General features: G+C 38.2%; 1 protein-coding gene across 5 annotated transcripts in view; it reads right to left on the reverse strand.

Moving 5' to 3' along the window:
• ROBO1 (roundabout guidance receptor 1) overlaps positions 1 to 18,143 on the reverse strand; it is a 1,032,053-nt gene that overhangs the window by 80,875 nt on the left and 933,035 nt on the right. For all 5 annotated transcript variants that reach the window (XM_074971626.1, XM_074971617.1, XM_074971599.1 and 2 more), the window contains one exon: positions 2,086 to 2,210. In XM_074971626.1, the coding sequence (XP_074827727.1) occupies positions 2,086 to 2,210 (125 nt within the window). The remainder of the gene's footprint in view (positions 1 to 2,085; positions 2,211 to 18,143) is intronic.

The raw sequence follows: 18,143 nt of genomic DNA on the forward strand, positions 1-18,143 counted from the left end.
AGGCCTGATCTAACGTCCATTGGAATCTAGAGCAGACATTCCTTTAATTTAAATAGGTGTTGGAGAGGTATTGATATTCACAGATTCCATAACTGTGCAAACAATTGTGGTTTTTCTGCATACTGCAATAGTAATGTCCATGCAAATGTTCACACAACCATCTTTCAAAATCAAGGTTGCAGCATTTCTTGTAGTGAACTAGATTTTATTTCAAAAATGTATAAAAAGATGCCAGTTTACTTATTTGTGTTTAAACTTTAGACTGCCAAAGAATGGAGACAGAAATGTTTTATAGGTTTCTTTTTAAACAGATGTTTTAGTCTCACTAATCATAATGTCTGTTCTATAACCAGTACTACATTGTATAATAAAGTCCTATGCAAGTTTTCCTTGACATAGTTTTGGTTTGAAGTTAGATGCTATGGTACCAACAGCGGCCATGAAAGTCAGAGCTGAAACCAAAATAACACACATGCGTTACATCAAATACCGGTTTCAGATTTTTGTCTATGGCTTAGCATTTTGAGGGGAAAATATTTGAAGTTCTCTATACTTTATGGACACTATTTTTATTGCTGTCTCTTGTCTGACTACATTTTGCTTTTCCTAAGAATGTCTAAACAAAGAAGATAGAGAATCATCAATTACAATACAAGTGCAGAAACTTGTCAATAATCTTTTCCGTCTCCATTTCCGGCTACATACTATTAGCCACTCAGTAAAGTCAAAAGGGACTCAGTGAAACCAAGAGGTTTTGCATTAAAAACCAACAGCTCTACTAACCGCCCCCCCAAAAAACAAATAAATAAAAATGCACCCAGTGTAGCAGCCTACTTATATCACGAACTAACACTAGCGATAAACAGCTCAATTTTTGTCTAGTCACATCATTTAGTTTGATAGATGTTTAACAAATAGAAAGAAAGGAGCCTATCCCAAGCTCTGTTTGACTTTGACTATTGTTTAGAAAAGTGTAACTACCCACCAAGAGCAATAGGAACCAATCAATACTCTCAGTAACAGAAAAATGAGAAATACCCTATCTTCACTGAAAATGATCCCTTATGCAACTTGTCCCCGTCAAAAGTCCCCCCCTAAAAATGATATGTTAGGGCATTGAATAACAACGACTATTTTTTATAACTATCTGAAGAAGTGAGGTTTTTACCCACAAAAGCTTATACTCAAATAAATCTGTTAGTCTTTAAGGTGCCACCGGACTCCTTGTTGTTTTTGTGGATACAGACTAACATGGCTACCCCCTGATATCTTTTATCTTGTGCTTTTCTTCATCTCAAAGCATTTTACAGGAGTGGGTCAGTATCTTTACCCCCCATTTTACATACAGGGAAACTGCAGCACACGGAGGGGAAGCAACTTGCAGTACTGTACACATTTGAGTTAGCCAAAGATACATAAACACGATGAAGTGAGCTGTAGCTCACGAAAGCTCATGCTCAAATAAATTTGTTAGTCTCTAAGGTGCCACAAGTACTCCTTTTCTTTTTGTGAATACAGACTAACACGGCTGTTACTCTGAAACCTGTCATAAACACGGCAGGTTATTTTTCTGGATGAGTGCAAGCCACAAAGCCCAGATCCATTTTTTTTTTCCAAAATGTGCTAGTGTTTGGACATGATGTTGTGGTTCAGCCAACTACAGTGCTAGGCCAGGATCATAATTCTTGGGACTTTCGGACGCAGGGTTTTGGTTTGGTCCCATCTCTAATTATTCTATAGATATTACATCAATTTTTCTCAATAGTGAAACAATTAATGAAAATTGTGAATCTAACAGCACACTAAGAATGTACTCATCCTTTCCAGCTTGTTACTATACTGACCTTTAAATTTTAGGAAAAAGACAAGTCCAGTAGGGAGAACACAGTTTTCCTTTCCATTTAGTACACAACATACAATATTTTTAAACTCACATGGTGTATTACAATAATGCAGATGGGGTCCAGCATTTGCAGGCTTAGCAGTTATCTTCAGCGGGTAAACAACTGCAGGAACTGCCATCCTCTATCTGGCATTATTGCTTAAAGAAACTGGCATGAAACAAGAAAAGAAAGTTGGCTTTACCTGACTTCCCTCCCTCCGCCAAAAGATGGCTGGTTGAGGGTTTCCAGTTGCTTCGCACTGAAAAGTCACCGTCCGTCCCAATGCAGCCACCTGGTCACGAGGTTTCACAACAAAATGGGGAGGTTCTGAGGGAGATAAAAATACACTAAAATCTGCAGTCCAAAGTTCACCCCACTGAAAGCCAAGTGGCACCACATTTTATTTGTTTAAAAAGGTAGTGTGTTATAAACAACCTGTACTATGGTGCTGTGGCACAGAGACTGCAGCTCCCAACATTCAGTGCTTCACTTGACCCAAGATTGATTGTTCTTGTGCTGCTCCTCCCTATTAAGATCCTGATTGTGCATTCCTTATTCAACTTTGTGAGCTTTTAGCCAACCAAGCGAGTTTTAAGTCTCATTGACTTCAGTAAGCTGCATTGCATGAATAAGCATTCACCAGCATGATCACAGGGGTCACAATCAGGTCTTAACAGAAGAGAGGGGCCACAGATCCCAACAGAGAAATCTCTGGGCTGCATCTGGCTCAAAGGCCACACTTTGTCCACTTCTGTACTAAATGCTATGGAGTAACTGCACATTCAGGTTTACATATACAAAAGTCACCCTCTTTGATTTAGGAAATCTCAGGAGAAAAAAACCGACCTTTAGTCGCTTTTATAAGAACGATCTGATGAAGTCAGGGTCTCAAAAATTTTCAATTTAACTCAAAGGCCCCAGAAATGCTACTGTGCAAATGATAACCATTTAAAACCTTCAATCCAATTATTGAAAAGGAATGAATTTAAAGTAACAGTGGGGCTGAATTTCTCCATTTACATAAGCAAGGGCATGTTCAAATAAAATATATATGTAAATGAAGGCAAATTTGAAACATCTGCTCATCCTAACATTATAAATGCTGCCAGCATTGTCCAAACTGTTTGATTTACACTGACTTAAATGGCCTCTTCATCTAGTAGTAAACACAATGTCAAAAATTATGTCAGCTACATTAAAAATAAGTTAGAGCACTTGACAGCATTAGATACACTGATGAGGTTAGCCCAGAAAAAATAGAATATAAAGTCTGCTAGGTGGTGTCTTCTTACACCTGGAAAAATTTGCATTAAATGAAAAGTCCTTTCACTTACTGTTTACATTTTTCAAATTCATTTCTCATCAGCTGTCTAAAGCATTAATTATTCTCCCCTCTTGTCTGAGTTCAGAGTGAAGTGAATGCTTTGAATCAGACATTTTAACAATTCTATATTCTTTTCTTTGAGTGCTTTTTCTTCACTTAAAACACCTTAAATTACTCATGTCACTTAGGTGGTGCAGCTTAAAATATATTCTGTGACTAAAACAACTGTGAATATCTAGATGAAACCCATGGATGCCAAACGTCCCTTCTGGACAATTTGTTTTCTTTGTTAATCCAGGTCAATATTTTCAGTTATCCATTTATCTATTCTATGACTATGCCCCCTATTTAGATCAGAATAAACACCAAATGTTCCTTTTCAGAATTTATAAGCAAAATTTTGGGGTGATTTATACTTGGACACAAATGTTAACATTGGTTGAATGACCTAACTAAGAAGCTATACAAGGTAAAGCCCCACATAGATGTTCCAGTAATAGAAATAATAATAGACTCATAGTGATCACCATACCTTTAAAACAGAAGACCTGGATACATTTAATATCATGAAACGGGGGTTCTGGAGGATTTTTGACATCTACAGAGGGGATTTAATTTAGTATTGCAAGTAGATTGGGAAACGGAGTTTGCCACTGGGCTGTGGGGAAAGATTAGGAAACTAGTTTTAGGGGGTGCTTGCTTATAGTTTTCCAGTCTCCCTATCCTGCCTGTTGGGCTCCCATCCTCTGCACTGACCCTCCTTACTATAAAGGTATATTTAGGGCCTCACTGCCTCTTTAATGGATATTGGCACAAACCCACACAGAGTAGAGCCCTGGGTTTCTAAATTATATTCTGCTGCACTAGGATACATAGTGTTTGAGAGCTTACATAATTATAATTATAAAGGAAGGACTACAATGGTGCCCATCAAAGAGGCAGTGGGGTCCTTGTATTTCAACTTATGAGGAGAGTTGTTCAGGGAGTACTGTGCAGACGGAGGGAGAAGAAGGAAAAAGTCAGTTGGTCAGTCATTTACAGTGTGATTTACAAACGCACTTGCGGTGTTCTTCCAATTCTACTCCCATGAAAGTAAATAGCAAAACTCCTGATGCCTTCAATGGGAATAGAGTTAGAGTGCAGCTGAGGGCTTTTGGAAATCCCACTCGCAGTGTTCACTTCACTGGAAAAATTTTAAAAAAAATTAAAACACTTTACAAAATATTAATTTAAGTTTGCTTTCTTAACTAGGGTAAAATGTACATGTGTGGCATGTCATGAATATTTATCTTTATAGGACGCTGCAGCCGTTAGCTACTAAGGAAAAATAACTTCTACTGTCCTTGGAATCTTTAAACTAAATTGAATTGATTATACAGGAAAACATTAAGTATGACTTGTGTAGTAATAGGGGGGAATGAAATCAGGAATCAGCTTGTACATTATTTAAAAACAGACAAAAAGTTAGCAACCCATTACCTTTGCTCTTTGCCAAAAAGTTACCCATACTTCATGCAGAATCTATTCTGTGCAGTCTGTCTTGTCAATAACAAGTGAAACATGGAAGTTGATTGGTTGAAGGACATGGAAGGGTATGGATGGAAAGGGTAAGAGAAGTTCCAGTCACAGTGATACGGTGATTAGAAGATGGCCAATAAAATTTCAACTTACCAGACACAACTAAAAACAAAACAAAACAGAAAGAAAACATGGAATAAATAAAATTAAACAAACAAAACTAAACAAAAAGTAAAACAAAAGAAAAGTAACAGGACCTTAGAAAGCACAAATATATTCTGATATATGAATAAATATGCAAAAAACTATGCTATCCCATTGATTTTTAAGCAGGATTCCCCATCAACTTTTTAAGGGGAGGCTGCCTGGTAAAATGGATAGGAAACTAAACTAAAGTAAACTATGAATCAGGAGACATGGGTTCTACTCTGAGCTCTGCCACTAAACTTCTGTATGGCCTTGAATAGGTTGGTTCAATTCTCAACTTCCTCATCAGCAAAAATGCAAATATGGATACTTATCCTTTCTACAGCACATTGAGATCTACAGCTGGGAAAGGCTTTTTTAAACCTAATGTCTATTAATAGGGAGTTCTGCTTAAAAATCAGTGGCATGATTTGTCCCAATTTGCAGCTTAGATATAATGACTGCATGCATCAGAATCATAATTCTCAGTCTAAAATTCTGCAAGTAAACTAAATGGCACATAATGTGATAATCAAAACAGATACAAAAAAGCCCACTTGTTACTCTTTTTCCCTCATTTTATCAACTTATCAACATATTCAAAGCACAGAGTTAATGTAAAATAATATAGATATCAACAGCCAATTATGTGAAATACATACATGGATTTTTTGTTCATATTTGAAAATTATCATAATCCTAGAAATTGTATAGTGCCTGGCTGATTAGTTTTACTTATTAAAGAGTAAGCATGTTATGAGGAACTCCAGTACCAAGTAATTGATTTACTGATGTATTCTAAAAGAAAAAATTGGGCATTTCAAAAGCCAACAAAAACAACAAAACAACAACAAAAGACTCAAATCAAACACAGCAATTGTTATAAAATGAATAATTGCATTATCTTCAATAGATGTGAAGGCTTTTTTTATATATATCCTTTTAAAAAAATATTATATATATATATATATATATATATATATATATATAGTCACAATTCCTTCAACACCCTCATCTGGTTTTACCCTTTTACAGAGAGTAAAAATAACTACTGTTAAGCATGAGTACACTTTCATAATGAGCTAGTAAACACCTGCAATATGCCATCCTCCGATGAAACATACTGAAGAAACTAATAATATTCAGCCTGTCAAAATTCATTAGGCATGGGAATCATGGGCTTACTGCTCAAATAAATGGAACATATTGTGGACTGCAGGTGTGCTACGAAAAATAAGTAGACATAATATGCAGTTATAAGACCATATTCAAACAGTATCTCTTTTGGACCAGGGTATAGCCAGGAAGCTGTAACTGAATATAACAAAACTGGATGAAATACAGCATACATTGCAAATAAGTAGGAATAACCATTTTAGGAGGGGGTGTGGAAGAGAGATGAAGAGAGGTGTGTCAACTGAGGTTTTCAAGTTTTTATTTTCAATTTTGCGAAAATAAGCTGAATAGTAGTTTTCACGTTAATATTTGGGCTCACAATCTGGTATTTCACCACTTCCATGGGTGGGAGGGTGGATGCTGCTCCATTTGGTCCTGGTAAAAGAGAGCTTTTCCTGCCTGGCATGTACTTATATAAACTCCCCTCTATTCCGGTCAGCTGAGTGGATCAGTCAGTATCCTCACACTGACTTGCTCTGTGGCTGCTGCAAACTCACTCCGTGCCTCTGTAGCCCTTAAAGAGGTACATACCTTCCCCCAGCAAGCCAGACAATGCCTTCCTCTCACCCCCCTGCACCAGCTTCATGTGTGGTGAGGTCATTATGGCAGAAGTGGCCAACTGATGGCGTATTGGGTTTGGGATGCAGCTCCACTCCTCATCTCAAAAGCCGAACTTCAGGTTACTCTTGATTGTACTACACTACACAGCATCACTCTTTCTGAACAGAACAGCTCTCTGCCCAAAGCATGTGAAAATACGATCTGACACATTCTGGAATTTTCAGAGGATCTCTAGTAAAACAACCCAACAACTCGTATCCCACATCAGAAGACCCTGATAAAAGAGATGAACAGAGTTCAAATGAATGTTCTTTAAATTCTTGCACTTTGGAACTCACTCTGAAGTACCACTTTTCTGTTTCTTTACAAATACCAAAAAGGAGAAAAGTTTAGCTCTCGCTCACAGGAAGAGGAGTGGCTCCAAAAAAAGGAGGGAGATTGGGACTAAAACCAAGCAGTGATGTGTATAAGGTAAGGGCAGAATGGCCTGTTCCTTGCCAGGCCCAGCGCCTGCTCCAGCCATCAAGCTCTCCACAGTAAAGTTCATCTGAAACCTCCAACAGATACACATCTGTCTTGGTTGGTCAATTACATTCCCAAAAATCAAGTTAATTTATAAGTGCTGACATTCCAACTTTTTTTTACGAGAGGATTTTGTTATTGTATGTCAAAAATAACTCCATCAAGCAACTGAAGGTTTTTGTCCACCTGTAAAAACACAGGGGATACTAATGTATGAAAATAAATCCCTCTAGAAACAGGGCATCATGTCAGCTACAAATTTGTGGTGAGGGCAAAGGGTGAGTTTCATATCAAAAATGTAAGCAAGTCTGTTAAAGAGGCATCATGTGCTTAAAAAAATTGGACTCCTGAGCTTTATTAGTCTTCTCTTGATAGTTAAAGTTGTTATAACTGAAGAGAAGTGAGAAAAGGTATCTTTATTATTACAGTTTTACATCTGACAGCACTTTGCATATAGCTTTTAATGAGTCAGTTACCACTATGTCTGTGATGGTTTGTCACATATCAACAAGGGTAAGAAAACACTAGTTTTTAAATAGGAAAAATGTTACTGCGAAACCACAAAAACTGGCAAAGAGACTCAGGAAGAGGTGTGGTACCTGAAGCTTTTTTTAACATTTTTTAAACTAACTCACTTTCAAGTAAACACTGTCTTTTAAACATTAAGTTCACATTGCAACAGAATTGTGCATTTAAAAATTAAAATTAAAAATTACAAAGAGGGAGCAACATTATTGCTGTTACAATTATTTTCTTAAAATGTGAGATTTACAGTGAGAGAAATGAACAAAAAATGGTGAGCAAAGTGATTTACTGATTAATGACAATCTTTTAATACTTTACTCATGCCATCAATCCTATCTGTCTCATTGGGACTACTGATGTCAATAAGTCTACTCACTAGAGCAGGAGCTTGCTAGTTCCCACCCCAATGCTGCATACCAGTACAAGTTGCGGATGTCAGAGAAACAACTATTGTGCTTGACAGATGTACAAATGTGATCAAGAATAGCTTCAAATACACAGATGTAATGCCTGAATTTCCAAATAGCATGTTATTTTCCCCACAGAAGTGTATGCAAACGTAGATCTAACGTTTCATTGTCTTTAGTCTGATTTTAAAAGTTATAGCTTAAGACATGGAGTTAGGTAGTCTCAGTTACTGGCTTGGCTTTACTTCCCAATCAGGACTTGGACAAGTCACAATCTTCACGTGCCTCAGTTTCTCATTCCAGAAAATTGTGATAATACTTATCTACCTCACAAAACAAAGGACTAAGGTGATAAGAAACTTTGTTCATTTATATTTATAATGTGCTGTTGAGATTTCATGCTGGAAGGCACTAAAGAAGTGCCATGTATTATCATATTACTTATTCATTAATTGTCAGTATAACTATTACTGTTTGTGAATTAGTGCCAGGTTCTCAGAAGGTACCTTGCTATTCAGCTGAGGCAAGTTGAATTTATTTGATCAGAGCTCTGAGGGTTTTTTTGGGGTTTTTTTTTTTTTGATCTTTCAAATAAAATCCATTCTAAAACTTTAGAACCATGGATACTTAAATCTTTATTTCTTCATCACCTTCTTGACACTTCTCTTCTATTGCACTATATATGCTAATATAAAAGATTCAAAACCATATAATTTATACAATAGGAATCAAATAATTGTAATCTTCATTTATGTACTGCTTCTAAAAAACTTTAATCCAAGAAGTTTTAAATGAACTGGTATTTACTTGTAAATGCCTGTCAAAATTTCAAGTGACTGGTAATGGGGTTTCCACTTCTGTTGCAGGGAAAAAAATATTTTCAGAATGTTGCCCATATTTTATATATCCTCTGAATATCAAATAAAGAACTAGCTTTATGCCACATTAATCCTCTTTCAAGTGAGAAACAACAGAGGTTGGACAAGCCTACAGGGACAGAGACTGATGGGAGATGGGATGCTAGTGGCAGCTGTGTGTTTATGTATGTTGGGGTGGAGCAGACAGGTAGTTTGGGAAGGAAAAGCAGATAGGTAGGGTGACAGGCAATGGAGCAGGCACAGAGCATTTAAGATGCAGTGGGCCAGTCAGAGAGAAGACAAGAAATGGACATAGTGGAGAAGCTGCAGAGCTGGCCAAGGGGAGCAAGTTCTCTGAAAAGAAAGTGTTGCAGTATGATGGGTGTGTTGCAAACTTTTGATCCCCCAGTTCTTCCCAGTGTGCTACACCGTGTGGTCCATGACTAGGGCTCCCATGGTAATCCAAACAGCAGCAGCAACTACCGGAGTGGCTGGACTAAAGGGCATAGAAAAGTCTGTGTGATGGGTTGTCAGTGCTTAATGAGCTGATTGAGCTTTGAACGCTAATTCTTTTGGAAAATCAAGGGGGCCTTCCATTACTTTTAAAGTAACTACTCATAAAAGGGCTTCAACCCCACAGAAATATGTTCCAAACCTGACATCACTAAACAGTCAAATATAATTACACACTTTTTATTTTTAACTAAAAAATAAATAATTAAATTATACAGACTCCAGTATGTAAATAGCATAACATTTCCTTTTTACAAACTGATTGCCGATACTGCGTAGTTGTCGTGCTTGCATTTTTTAATACATGTATTCTTAAAAAAGGTAGTCTAAGTCCATGTGCCGTATTCCTTTTCTCCAGTGGTTTCTCTTTGTAAATTGCTCTGATCTTATCAAGGCAATTTGAAACCCTTAGTATCCTCAAGATTGACCATTTCTCATGCAGTCATTTGTGTAAAGTATCATTTTCTACAGAGCAATAAAAGACTACCAACATTTCCCGCTCTAAAAAATTTAAATACTGCCATTCATCTGTGTGTATGCCACAACTAGGAAGAATATAGGAAAATAATACTAGGTACATTACAGAAGAATTAGGGTATCCCTTTTCACCCTTGTTCTTTGGTCTCCATGTAGAAATGCTATTGTCAACTGCTGCTTATTGCTATTCAGATACATACATAATTTGACCTTTTTTTCAAATATTCTGTTAGAAATTATCTTCCTTTAAGGCCTCACTGGATACCCTTACTCACCAAGAACAATAACTTGCACCATAAAGAGTCCCATTGACTTCAGTGGAGCGCCTTGTGTGGTAAGGTGCTACTCATTGTGAGTACGAGTATCACAGTCTAGATCCATATGGGGGGTACACCTACAAGTATGTGGTTCAGCAGGAGTTTTGACATTTCTTTGTAATATCTTTCTTAAATTAACATGGTGATTTGTGATTCCAGTTCCTGCTAGAGAAACGATTAGATGTAATTATGCTTATGAAGATTTGAATACTTCCTCATGTTTCAGATTGTGAGCTAAAGTGTTTAAGTGAGCTAACGTGAACAAGTTATCTTGGTTATATAGAGAAACTGCATGTAATTCTACTTGCTATGAACCGCATCTTATGTGCTGACTAAGATGGATAGCAATCGGAAAGAAAGAGAGAGGATAAAGACCAAGGAGAGAAAGAGGGGGATTATTTAGCATAATAATATTGGATATAAGTAGTCACCATCAAAAAATCTTTGTCAGAGTAAGATCTAGTAGCATAGTACAGTCGCCTGAGGGAAGTGGTGGAATCCCCAACAATTTCAACAATAATGCTTCAAATGCACAGCAAGAAAAAAAAAGGAAGTGAAATGCCACTGAAAAGTAGCTGTCAAGCTCGTTAACATATATCATTCAAGTTATAAATACACCTCAGCTAGTCAAATTCTCTTCCTAGATGGACATTTGAATAGGTCTCTCCAAAGTGGATTGGTTGGAATTCTCTGCTCCACCTGAAAGTGCTACTCCCACAATACGCACGGATTGTGCTGTAATCGAGACATCTCAGGAAAGTAGCACGGTCTCACAGGAAGTGGGTGGTGTAAGCAAAAGTTTGATGCTACCATTTGGGAAAGACAGGTACTGTACTGGTACAAATTCAATGCTGAAAATTTAATTATGCCTAGAGCTAGTTGCAAATATGGTGTGAAACATGCATGTGTGGGTAGGTTATTAGGACACGTTATCAAAACTGCACGGTATGTCATCACCACATATATTGTGATAGTTTAGCAGCATCACCTCTGAAGCCACAAGTAACAAGAGGTCAATTTAAATAGCAAAGATTCAAACTCATAACTGCTTTCTGCATTTCATTGAGCAGCCAGACACACATGCAGCTGGAGCTCTGTGATGCATGTGACAAACAATTCTGTGTTGGTGTTACCGCCAAGATGTCACCAGCCTTTTTAGTTGGCACAGGAAATACACACCAGCACAAGGCTGACATATCATTTAAATCTCCCTATTTTGTTTTCAATGGTAGTTACTGGCTGCTGAGCTCTTTTAAAAATCTGGTCACTTCATATAGATGCCTACCGGGGACTGAGCCCTGGAAAAGCTGGCCTCCAAACTGGGGGTGCTGGGCACTAAAATCTGGCCCCATCCCCACTGTGTGACTGTGTCTCATTTGTAAAATCAGCATTGTATTAATATCTGCCTTATATGGAGTTGTGAAGGTTACTTTTAAAGTATTTTGAGATCCTCAGATGAAGAATGCTATTCAGGTGAAAAATACTGCAGTGAAGTGGCCTTTTGTGGGAGGAGGGTGAGAAAGAAACTTACTCAAACTATTTGTCTCTATTGCAGACTTTACTGAAACCAACTATGAAATAAAAAAGTTGATTAAAAAGGTTTTCATTACAAAATAAGAAAAAAAATGAGAGAGACCACCTGCTGTGTGGTTCTAAAAGTCAGCACTTCTCAGGTTAAAACATGCACGATTTTCCGTTTAAAATGTTTATAAATTCTGTAGTCATTGCCTGGGGGTGATATAAACCCCCTTGGAGAATCTCTGAACTATGGAGGGGGTGTGTGTGTGTGTGTGTGTGTGGATATTTGAGATAATCTAGTCCTTCAACCTGTTTTTCTCCCAAAGAAAAGACAAAAAATAGGCATATTAGAGATTTCTAGCAGAAAACATTTTATAAACCAGTGACAATTTAGGGAGCACAGATAGGACATGAATCCCCACTGTGTTACCCCAGATTTACACTCCATTCATTTCAAAACAGAAGCAATGCCATAAATGAAGCATTTTTTTTTAGTTCTGCACAGCTCAGAGCAGGAACTACGTCTTCTGCTGTGTTTAGAAAGGACCTAGCTACTATTACAATCTAAGTAAATACTAATGCCTTAAAAAAAAAGCCAGTCAGAAACTGTAAATAAGCTTACTGAATAAGAGTATAAAAGACGTGATGATAGCCTAATGCAGTTGGAACAACTCCTAGGAACCATCAAATATGTTTTGTTTTGTTTTTTTAAAGAGATAATGGACTCTGAATTTTCCTCAGTCATCTGGTTTTGGCACCACAGTTCTTTTCTTAGGAAAGATTATTTAAAACCCATAGAAAATGTTCTCTGTCTTTCAGAAGAAAATCTGTTCGGGCTCCGTTGCAAAAGCTAAAACTAAACTGTACAATTACGGATTAACAAATGGAAACCTTATGCTGACAATACATTAAAGCTATTTGGGAAGAGCAGGGGAAGACTCCATGATCAATGGCTACAGACAGACACTCAGTAAAAAGGAAGGAAAGTAAATCACTACCATGAAATAATGTTTGAACCTTAGAAAATGTTGTCTGTGTTACCTGGTAAGGAATACTGTCAAGTGAAACAGATACAGTTTTAAAGAGATCTGAATTAAAAAAACCGAACATTGCTATCAGTAAAAATAAAAAAAACGGAGTTCACATATGGCAGACCTACTGCAAAGTTGTTTTGGCTTTTAAACCCATAAAACAAATCATGAACTATCAGGAACTTCTAATTACAGATAGTAAAAAGTGACACAAATATAAGAATCTGGAATTAACCAGCCTGGTTACGCCAGTATCAGCAACAAAACTTGGCTGTTTTCCTGTTGGTCGTGGTAGAAAAGAGCTGCTCAGGGAAGGAACCACATCTTTGGGAAGAGAAAACCCTTTGATTTAGTTACTACTGCTCTGTTTCCAGGATATATCAACTTAGCCTGGTCAGAACTTCTGCCCTGGATTTACTGAGCTGCATTTCAGAAAGTGGCAGTATTGAGTGCTAACACTTAGGAACTCAATGTTTTCCCTTAATTCCTGTCAAAGGACCCTCTCTGTACTTAAACTACTGGTAGGCTGGAAGGAGGGGAAGAGACAAGGCCATAAAATACTTCTCAGAAAGGAGAATTCATGGAGACAACTCTGTGGAACCTCTTGATTTGCATAGTGACAGAAGCCCGGGCCTTCAACATGCCGTAGACCCTCCTGTAGTGCCATCAGGGAGAGCTGGCAGTTAGCTTGGGGAAAAGCCAATACAAAAAGGATTATACCTGCCTTTGAAATATGGAATGAGAGCAGAAAGCCCATCATATTCGCACTGAGAAGCAGGGGTACCCAGTAAGAGAAAGAGAAGCAGCAGGATGCATGATGTAAGCCTCAGTAGTATCACGCGGTGGCAAATGAATCTTGTAGGATATATTGTGCATGGCTGATGGGGCATGTGCCATAAAGAGAAGGAAAATGTTTGGACTATAATCTTGGGAGTGCCTTTGCAGTCATTCACAGCAAATAGAAGAGGATACCAATAGAAGTAAGTATATTGCTCCTGCAGGAAGCAGAATTTACATGTGCAGTGTACGTCATTCAGGCCTGCAGCAACAAGATTTTTCTTGCACTGGAGGATCATGACATAGTGCCTAGTTACATGCTGTAGCTTGCACTATGAAGACTTTTAAGAGTACTGTATTTATCCTTAATTTGTCCCTCTAACTTCCCTAGCTATTATTCAACACATAATGAAAGAGAATTTTAATGCCCAAACATACCAGTCGCAAAATGGTATAGTAAACCTGCTCCTTAGCAAAACAACGTAAGAGTGCAGTGTTTACTGTTGAAAAGTCAGCATTTGTCACCAGTTAGCACACATGGTGTCTAAGTTTAACACATGGTGTCTAAGTTTTGTAAGGTTGGGCGGATGTTCAGTGCAGGTACTCCGTAGGGAGGACAGCCAGTGACCAGATAAATGGCCTGGTAAAGGACTTAAAAGGAGGTACTGGATAAAGGAACAGAATGGGGGAAGGTGTTAGGGACTCCGCTGATTGGTACGGCAGGGGGCCAACCCCCCCACCCGTTCTCACAGCCCTCCTTAACCCTCTTACGAGGGTGGTGGATGATACGGGCCAAGCCATGGGTCGGCTGGGGGACCTGGATGGAAACAAATGGGGGCTGGTGGAAGCCCCGAAGAACTAATTTGAATAAACATGGATTTGCCTCCACTGTACACTTTATCTGTCAGGTAGGTCCCAGACATCTATATAATAAAGTCGCAGCCTGATTAAAGCCCATAACAAGTCTCCTGTCCTTCTTGTGGTGTACCCAGACAATAGAAACACAAATACGGTGCTTTGCACATTCTTGTGTTTTTGTGCTGTGGTTTCTTTAAAAATAAACAAACAAACAAACCCCAAAAGACTTGCTAGCTAGTAAATCTGCTGCTGTGAAAAGTAAACATTTATATGTTTGTTAATATCAATTTTCACAGCAGAAGACTTACTAGCTAGCTGGAAGGCTATTAAAAGTGATATTAGTAAACGGACAAATATCAATTTTCACAGCAGATTTATTCAGCCTTGGCAAGACAGAGGACAAATTAAGCCCTGGATGGGGAAGTGGGTAGGGAGACAGCACAACCGGGGCCAAGGGCGACGTGTGGGGGAGTGTAAACTCAGGGCCCGCCCCGCGGCCCAGTCCAGGGCCAGAGCCCGAAGCCCTATGACTGGAGCCTGCTGCCCACCACTCCATGGCGGAGGCCTGAAGTCCGAGCCTCACCACCCCAGGAAGGTGGGGAACTCACTGGCTGCCTCTGGCGTTTGTGGATCCAGAGGGGGGCAGGACCCACCCCCTGATGGTGCTCCCCCCCACCCACCCCCAGTCACTGCCCAGGAGGCTGTGGCCACAGGAAAAGCCCCTGGTGGCCGCATGCAGCCATGGTGGCCACATTTGAGAAACACTGTTGTAGATCTTCTGTAAAAAACAAATCAGGAGTAAGCAGAAAAGTAAAGATTACCTTTATATTGGTGTTTAGCATAATTTCATATAATCCAAGGATATTTCACAATCAACATAAAATATACACAGCTGTTTATGATCCAACCAACCACTGGATAATATTGTCACCCCATTATCAACCAATTTCATACATATACACAAAAATCCCCCAACAGAAGAAAAATTGAGCAAATTGAGAATTGTAAAATTATATTTTCATCCATTCTGATTAAATTATTTAAACACTAGCTTTAGAATAAGAGCAACAAAACAAAGTCTGCAACAATGAAGACTACTACATCAGTTATCAATTTTTTTCCTAACCGTAAGGCTTAGGAAATTACAGCTATTAGAAAAATAGTCTTCAATAGCTCTATTTATATAAATATTCTTTAGTTGGTGATTAAAAGCCATTGTTTTCATGTTTTTTACAGCACTGATAAAAAAAATCGGCAAGTTGAAAACTCCTAGCTTTAACATATTTTTAATATAATACTTCTTTGGACCACCGCTGGTCCACAGCACTTGGAATGATTTCCTAAGAGGCAGCTGGTTTCCTTCGTTGTTTCCAGTAGCTAACTTGGATTCAGAAACTTGACATTAAAAAAAAAACAAAACAAAAAAAAACCCTTTTCTAACATTACTTTTTCCCTGTAAGCATTTGTTGTAGCTATCATGAGATGTTGTGCAGTTACTACTGAGAGGGAACTGGTCCAGAAGATCATGAATTGTAGGGTAGATAATTAATGAAATAATCTATTAAAATGTGGGTCACAACATGAAAAAGTTTGAGAATATCATAGATCATAATTTCTTAAAGCCCCAATTCAAAAATGCATTTTTTTAAAAATTAGGAGTGGTTATTTATTAAGCTATGTTAAATGGATTTGAAGAGCTCTGTGTAAGCTTGAAAGCTTGTCTCTCTCACCAACAGAAGTTGGTCCAATAAAAGATATTACCTCACCCACCTTGTCTCTCTCAAGATTTATATCAGTTCACTTGAAATAGTGGAGGCAACAGATCACTGATAGAAATCTCAAGTGCTGTCATAGTTATGGCAGTCATTAAGGGTAAAATGGCTGTTCCTTAAGCTATAAAACCACAAGTGGTGCTTTCCCTCATTTGTCTTTTCACAAATTTGTTAATAAAGAATCACTACATTTTACAGGACACTCACTTGTGGCTGACTATTTTGTCTGTGTTTTGATTGGGAATTATAGGCAGGATATGACCTAAGAGTTCTAGGAATAAAAAAAAATCTGCTTTCAAAAGGAAAAATACATTTGAATTAGAGGGGGACTCAAATCAGGACGATCAGATCCAAATCAGGAACCCAACTTCAAAATTCAAGGGTGTTAAGATCCAGGGATTTGTTTGGGTCCTTCTCTAATGTCAATAGTGGGTTTGAAATATCACACTATTTTTAAAGCCACATGAAAAAAATCAGAATTTTATTTATTTTTATTTTGACTCATGAGCTGGAGATACCCTCACAGGAACTGTATTTACAATGAAACTCAGTATCACCCCAAACTGCATAAAAATGAACATCTCATTTGATAAATAAAGCAGCAAACTCCTTGTGTCCTCTGCCCCCTCCAAAATCCCTATCAAAATGATGATTTTTTGCAGCATTCCTTGAGGGTTAAACTTGACCTATTTTGGACCAATGGGGGGGTGAGGGGGGAGAGAGACTACAAAGCAAAGGTGCTTCTCCCTATCTTATTAAAACTCTGGCTCCTAGTTTATCTAAAGATTTTGGTCACTATCACCCTTGCATAGAAGCATGGATCATAGTTAGCCTCAAGTGAACTGCCACTACAAGCAAAAACACAACGGATCCCTGATCTAACCAACCTTACAGAGCTGCTAGAGTCACATACTCCTCCAGAATAGTATCGCTGTTCCTCCCCACTCGTCAACACTGAGTACCTTTACTAGTATTCTAGAATCCTTTGCACTTGTTCTTCAAAGCTGATGCTCTGTGACGAGTGCACAGGATTCTGGGGTGCATCTGAGACTAAAGAAACCTGATACACATGAGTATGCAAAGGATCCTTGTTTTGAATATATGAGACTGTAATCCAAAGACCTCTGGATGCCAACTGCAGAGGTACAAGGGTTCCCAGGGGTACAGGGATCTCCTTAATTCACCAAAAGGGGCCATGTAAGGTCTCTACTGAAAGCCAGTGTCACATTAATGATGTGAAATGTATTATGGAAATTACATGTGGAGTGTTGACCATTGACCCCTGACCTGATCTTGAAGGATCTCTAGTTTTGGGTTAAAAAAAAATCTATCTGCTAAGCATGCTTGTAGAAATAATAATGAAAGTTATAATGCAAGTACGGAAACCATAGTGTACGTATATATACCAGTATTGAAAACAGGCTGGCTATAAAAAAGTAAAAGTATAGTAAAGAATGCAGTTACCATAAGATAGCATGAATGATATATGCTTGACCTAAGGTTATGAAATCTAGTAATATGTATCTTGTGATAATTTAGCAATGTGTCTTGTGATAACCCAGTAAACCACAAATGAACAAATAACAGAATTTGAGAGTCTTTTTCCAACAGCTGTATTGATGAATCAAAGTGATGATTAAAGGAACTGATGGAAATGGTTTGGGTAACTGTTGAAAATGTAATTATGGTCTCCCAGAATGCCAGATATGGTCCCCTGGAACACCAAGCACAGGCAGGGGGTCAAAACCTAATCAGATTTGATCTTGGATGTATGTGTATGGGCCTATTCCAAACAAGCATTATGGTATTCTGGAAATACAGCCCCACACCCATCCCCCTTTGATCCTGTAAACATTTATGCAACTAAGTAATTCTACATATTAGTAAGCCCCTGAAAAAAATAGGAATACTCAACATGTGT

The sequence above is a fragment of the Natator depressus genome, chromosome 1 (assembly GCF_965152275.1).
Source record: "Natator depressus isolate rNatDep1 chromosome 1, rNatDep2.hap1, whole genome shotgun sequence".
In the NCBI taxonomy this organism is placed as follows: Eukaryota; Metazoa; Chordata; order Testudines; family Cheloniidae; genus Natator; species Natator depressus.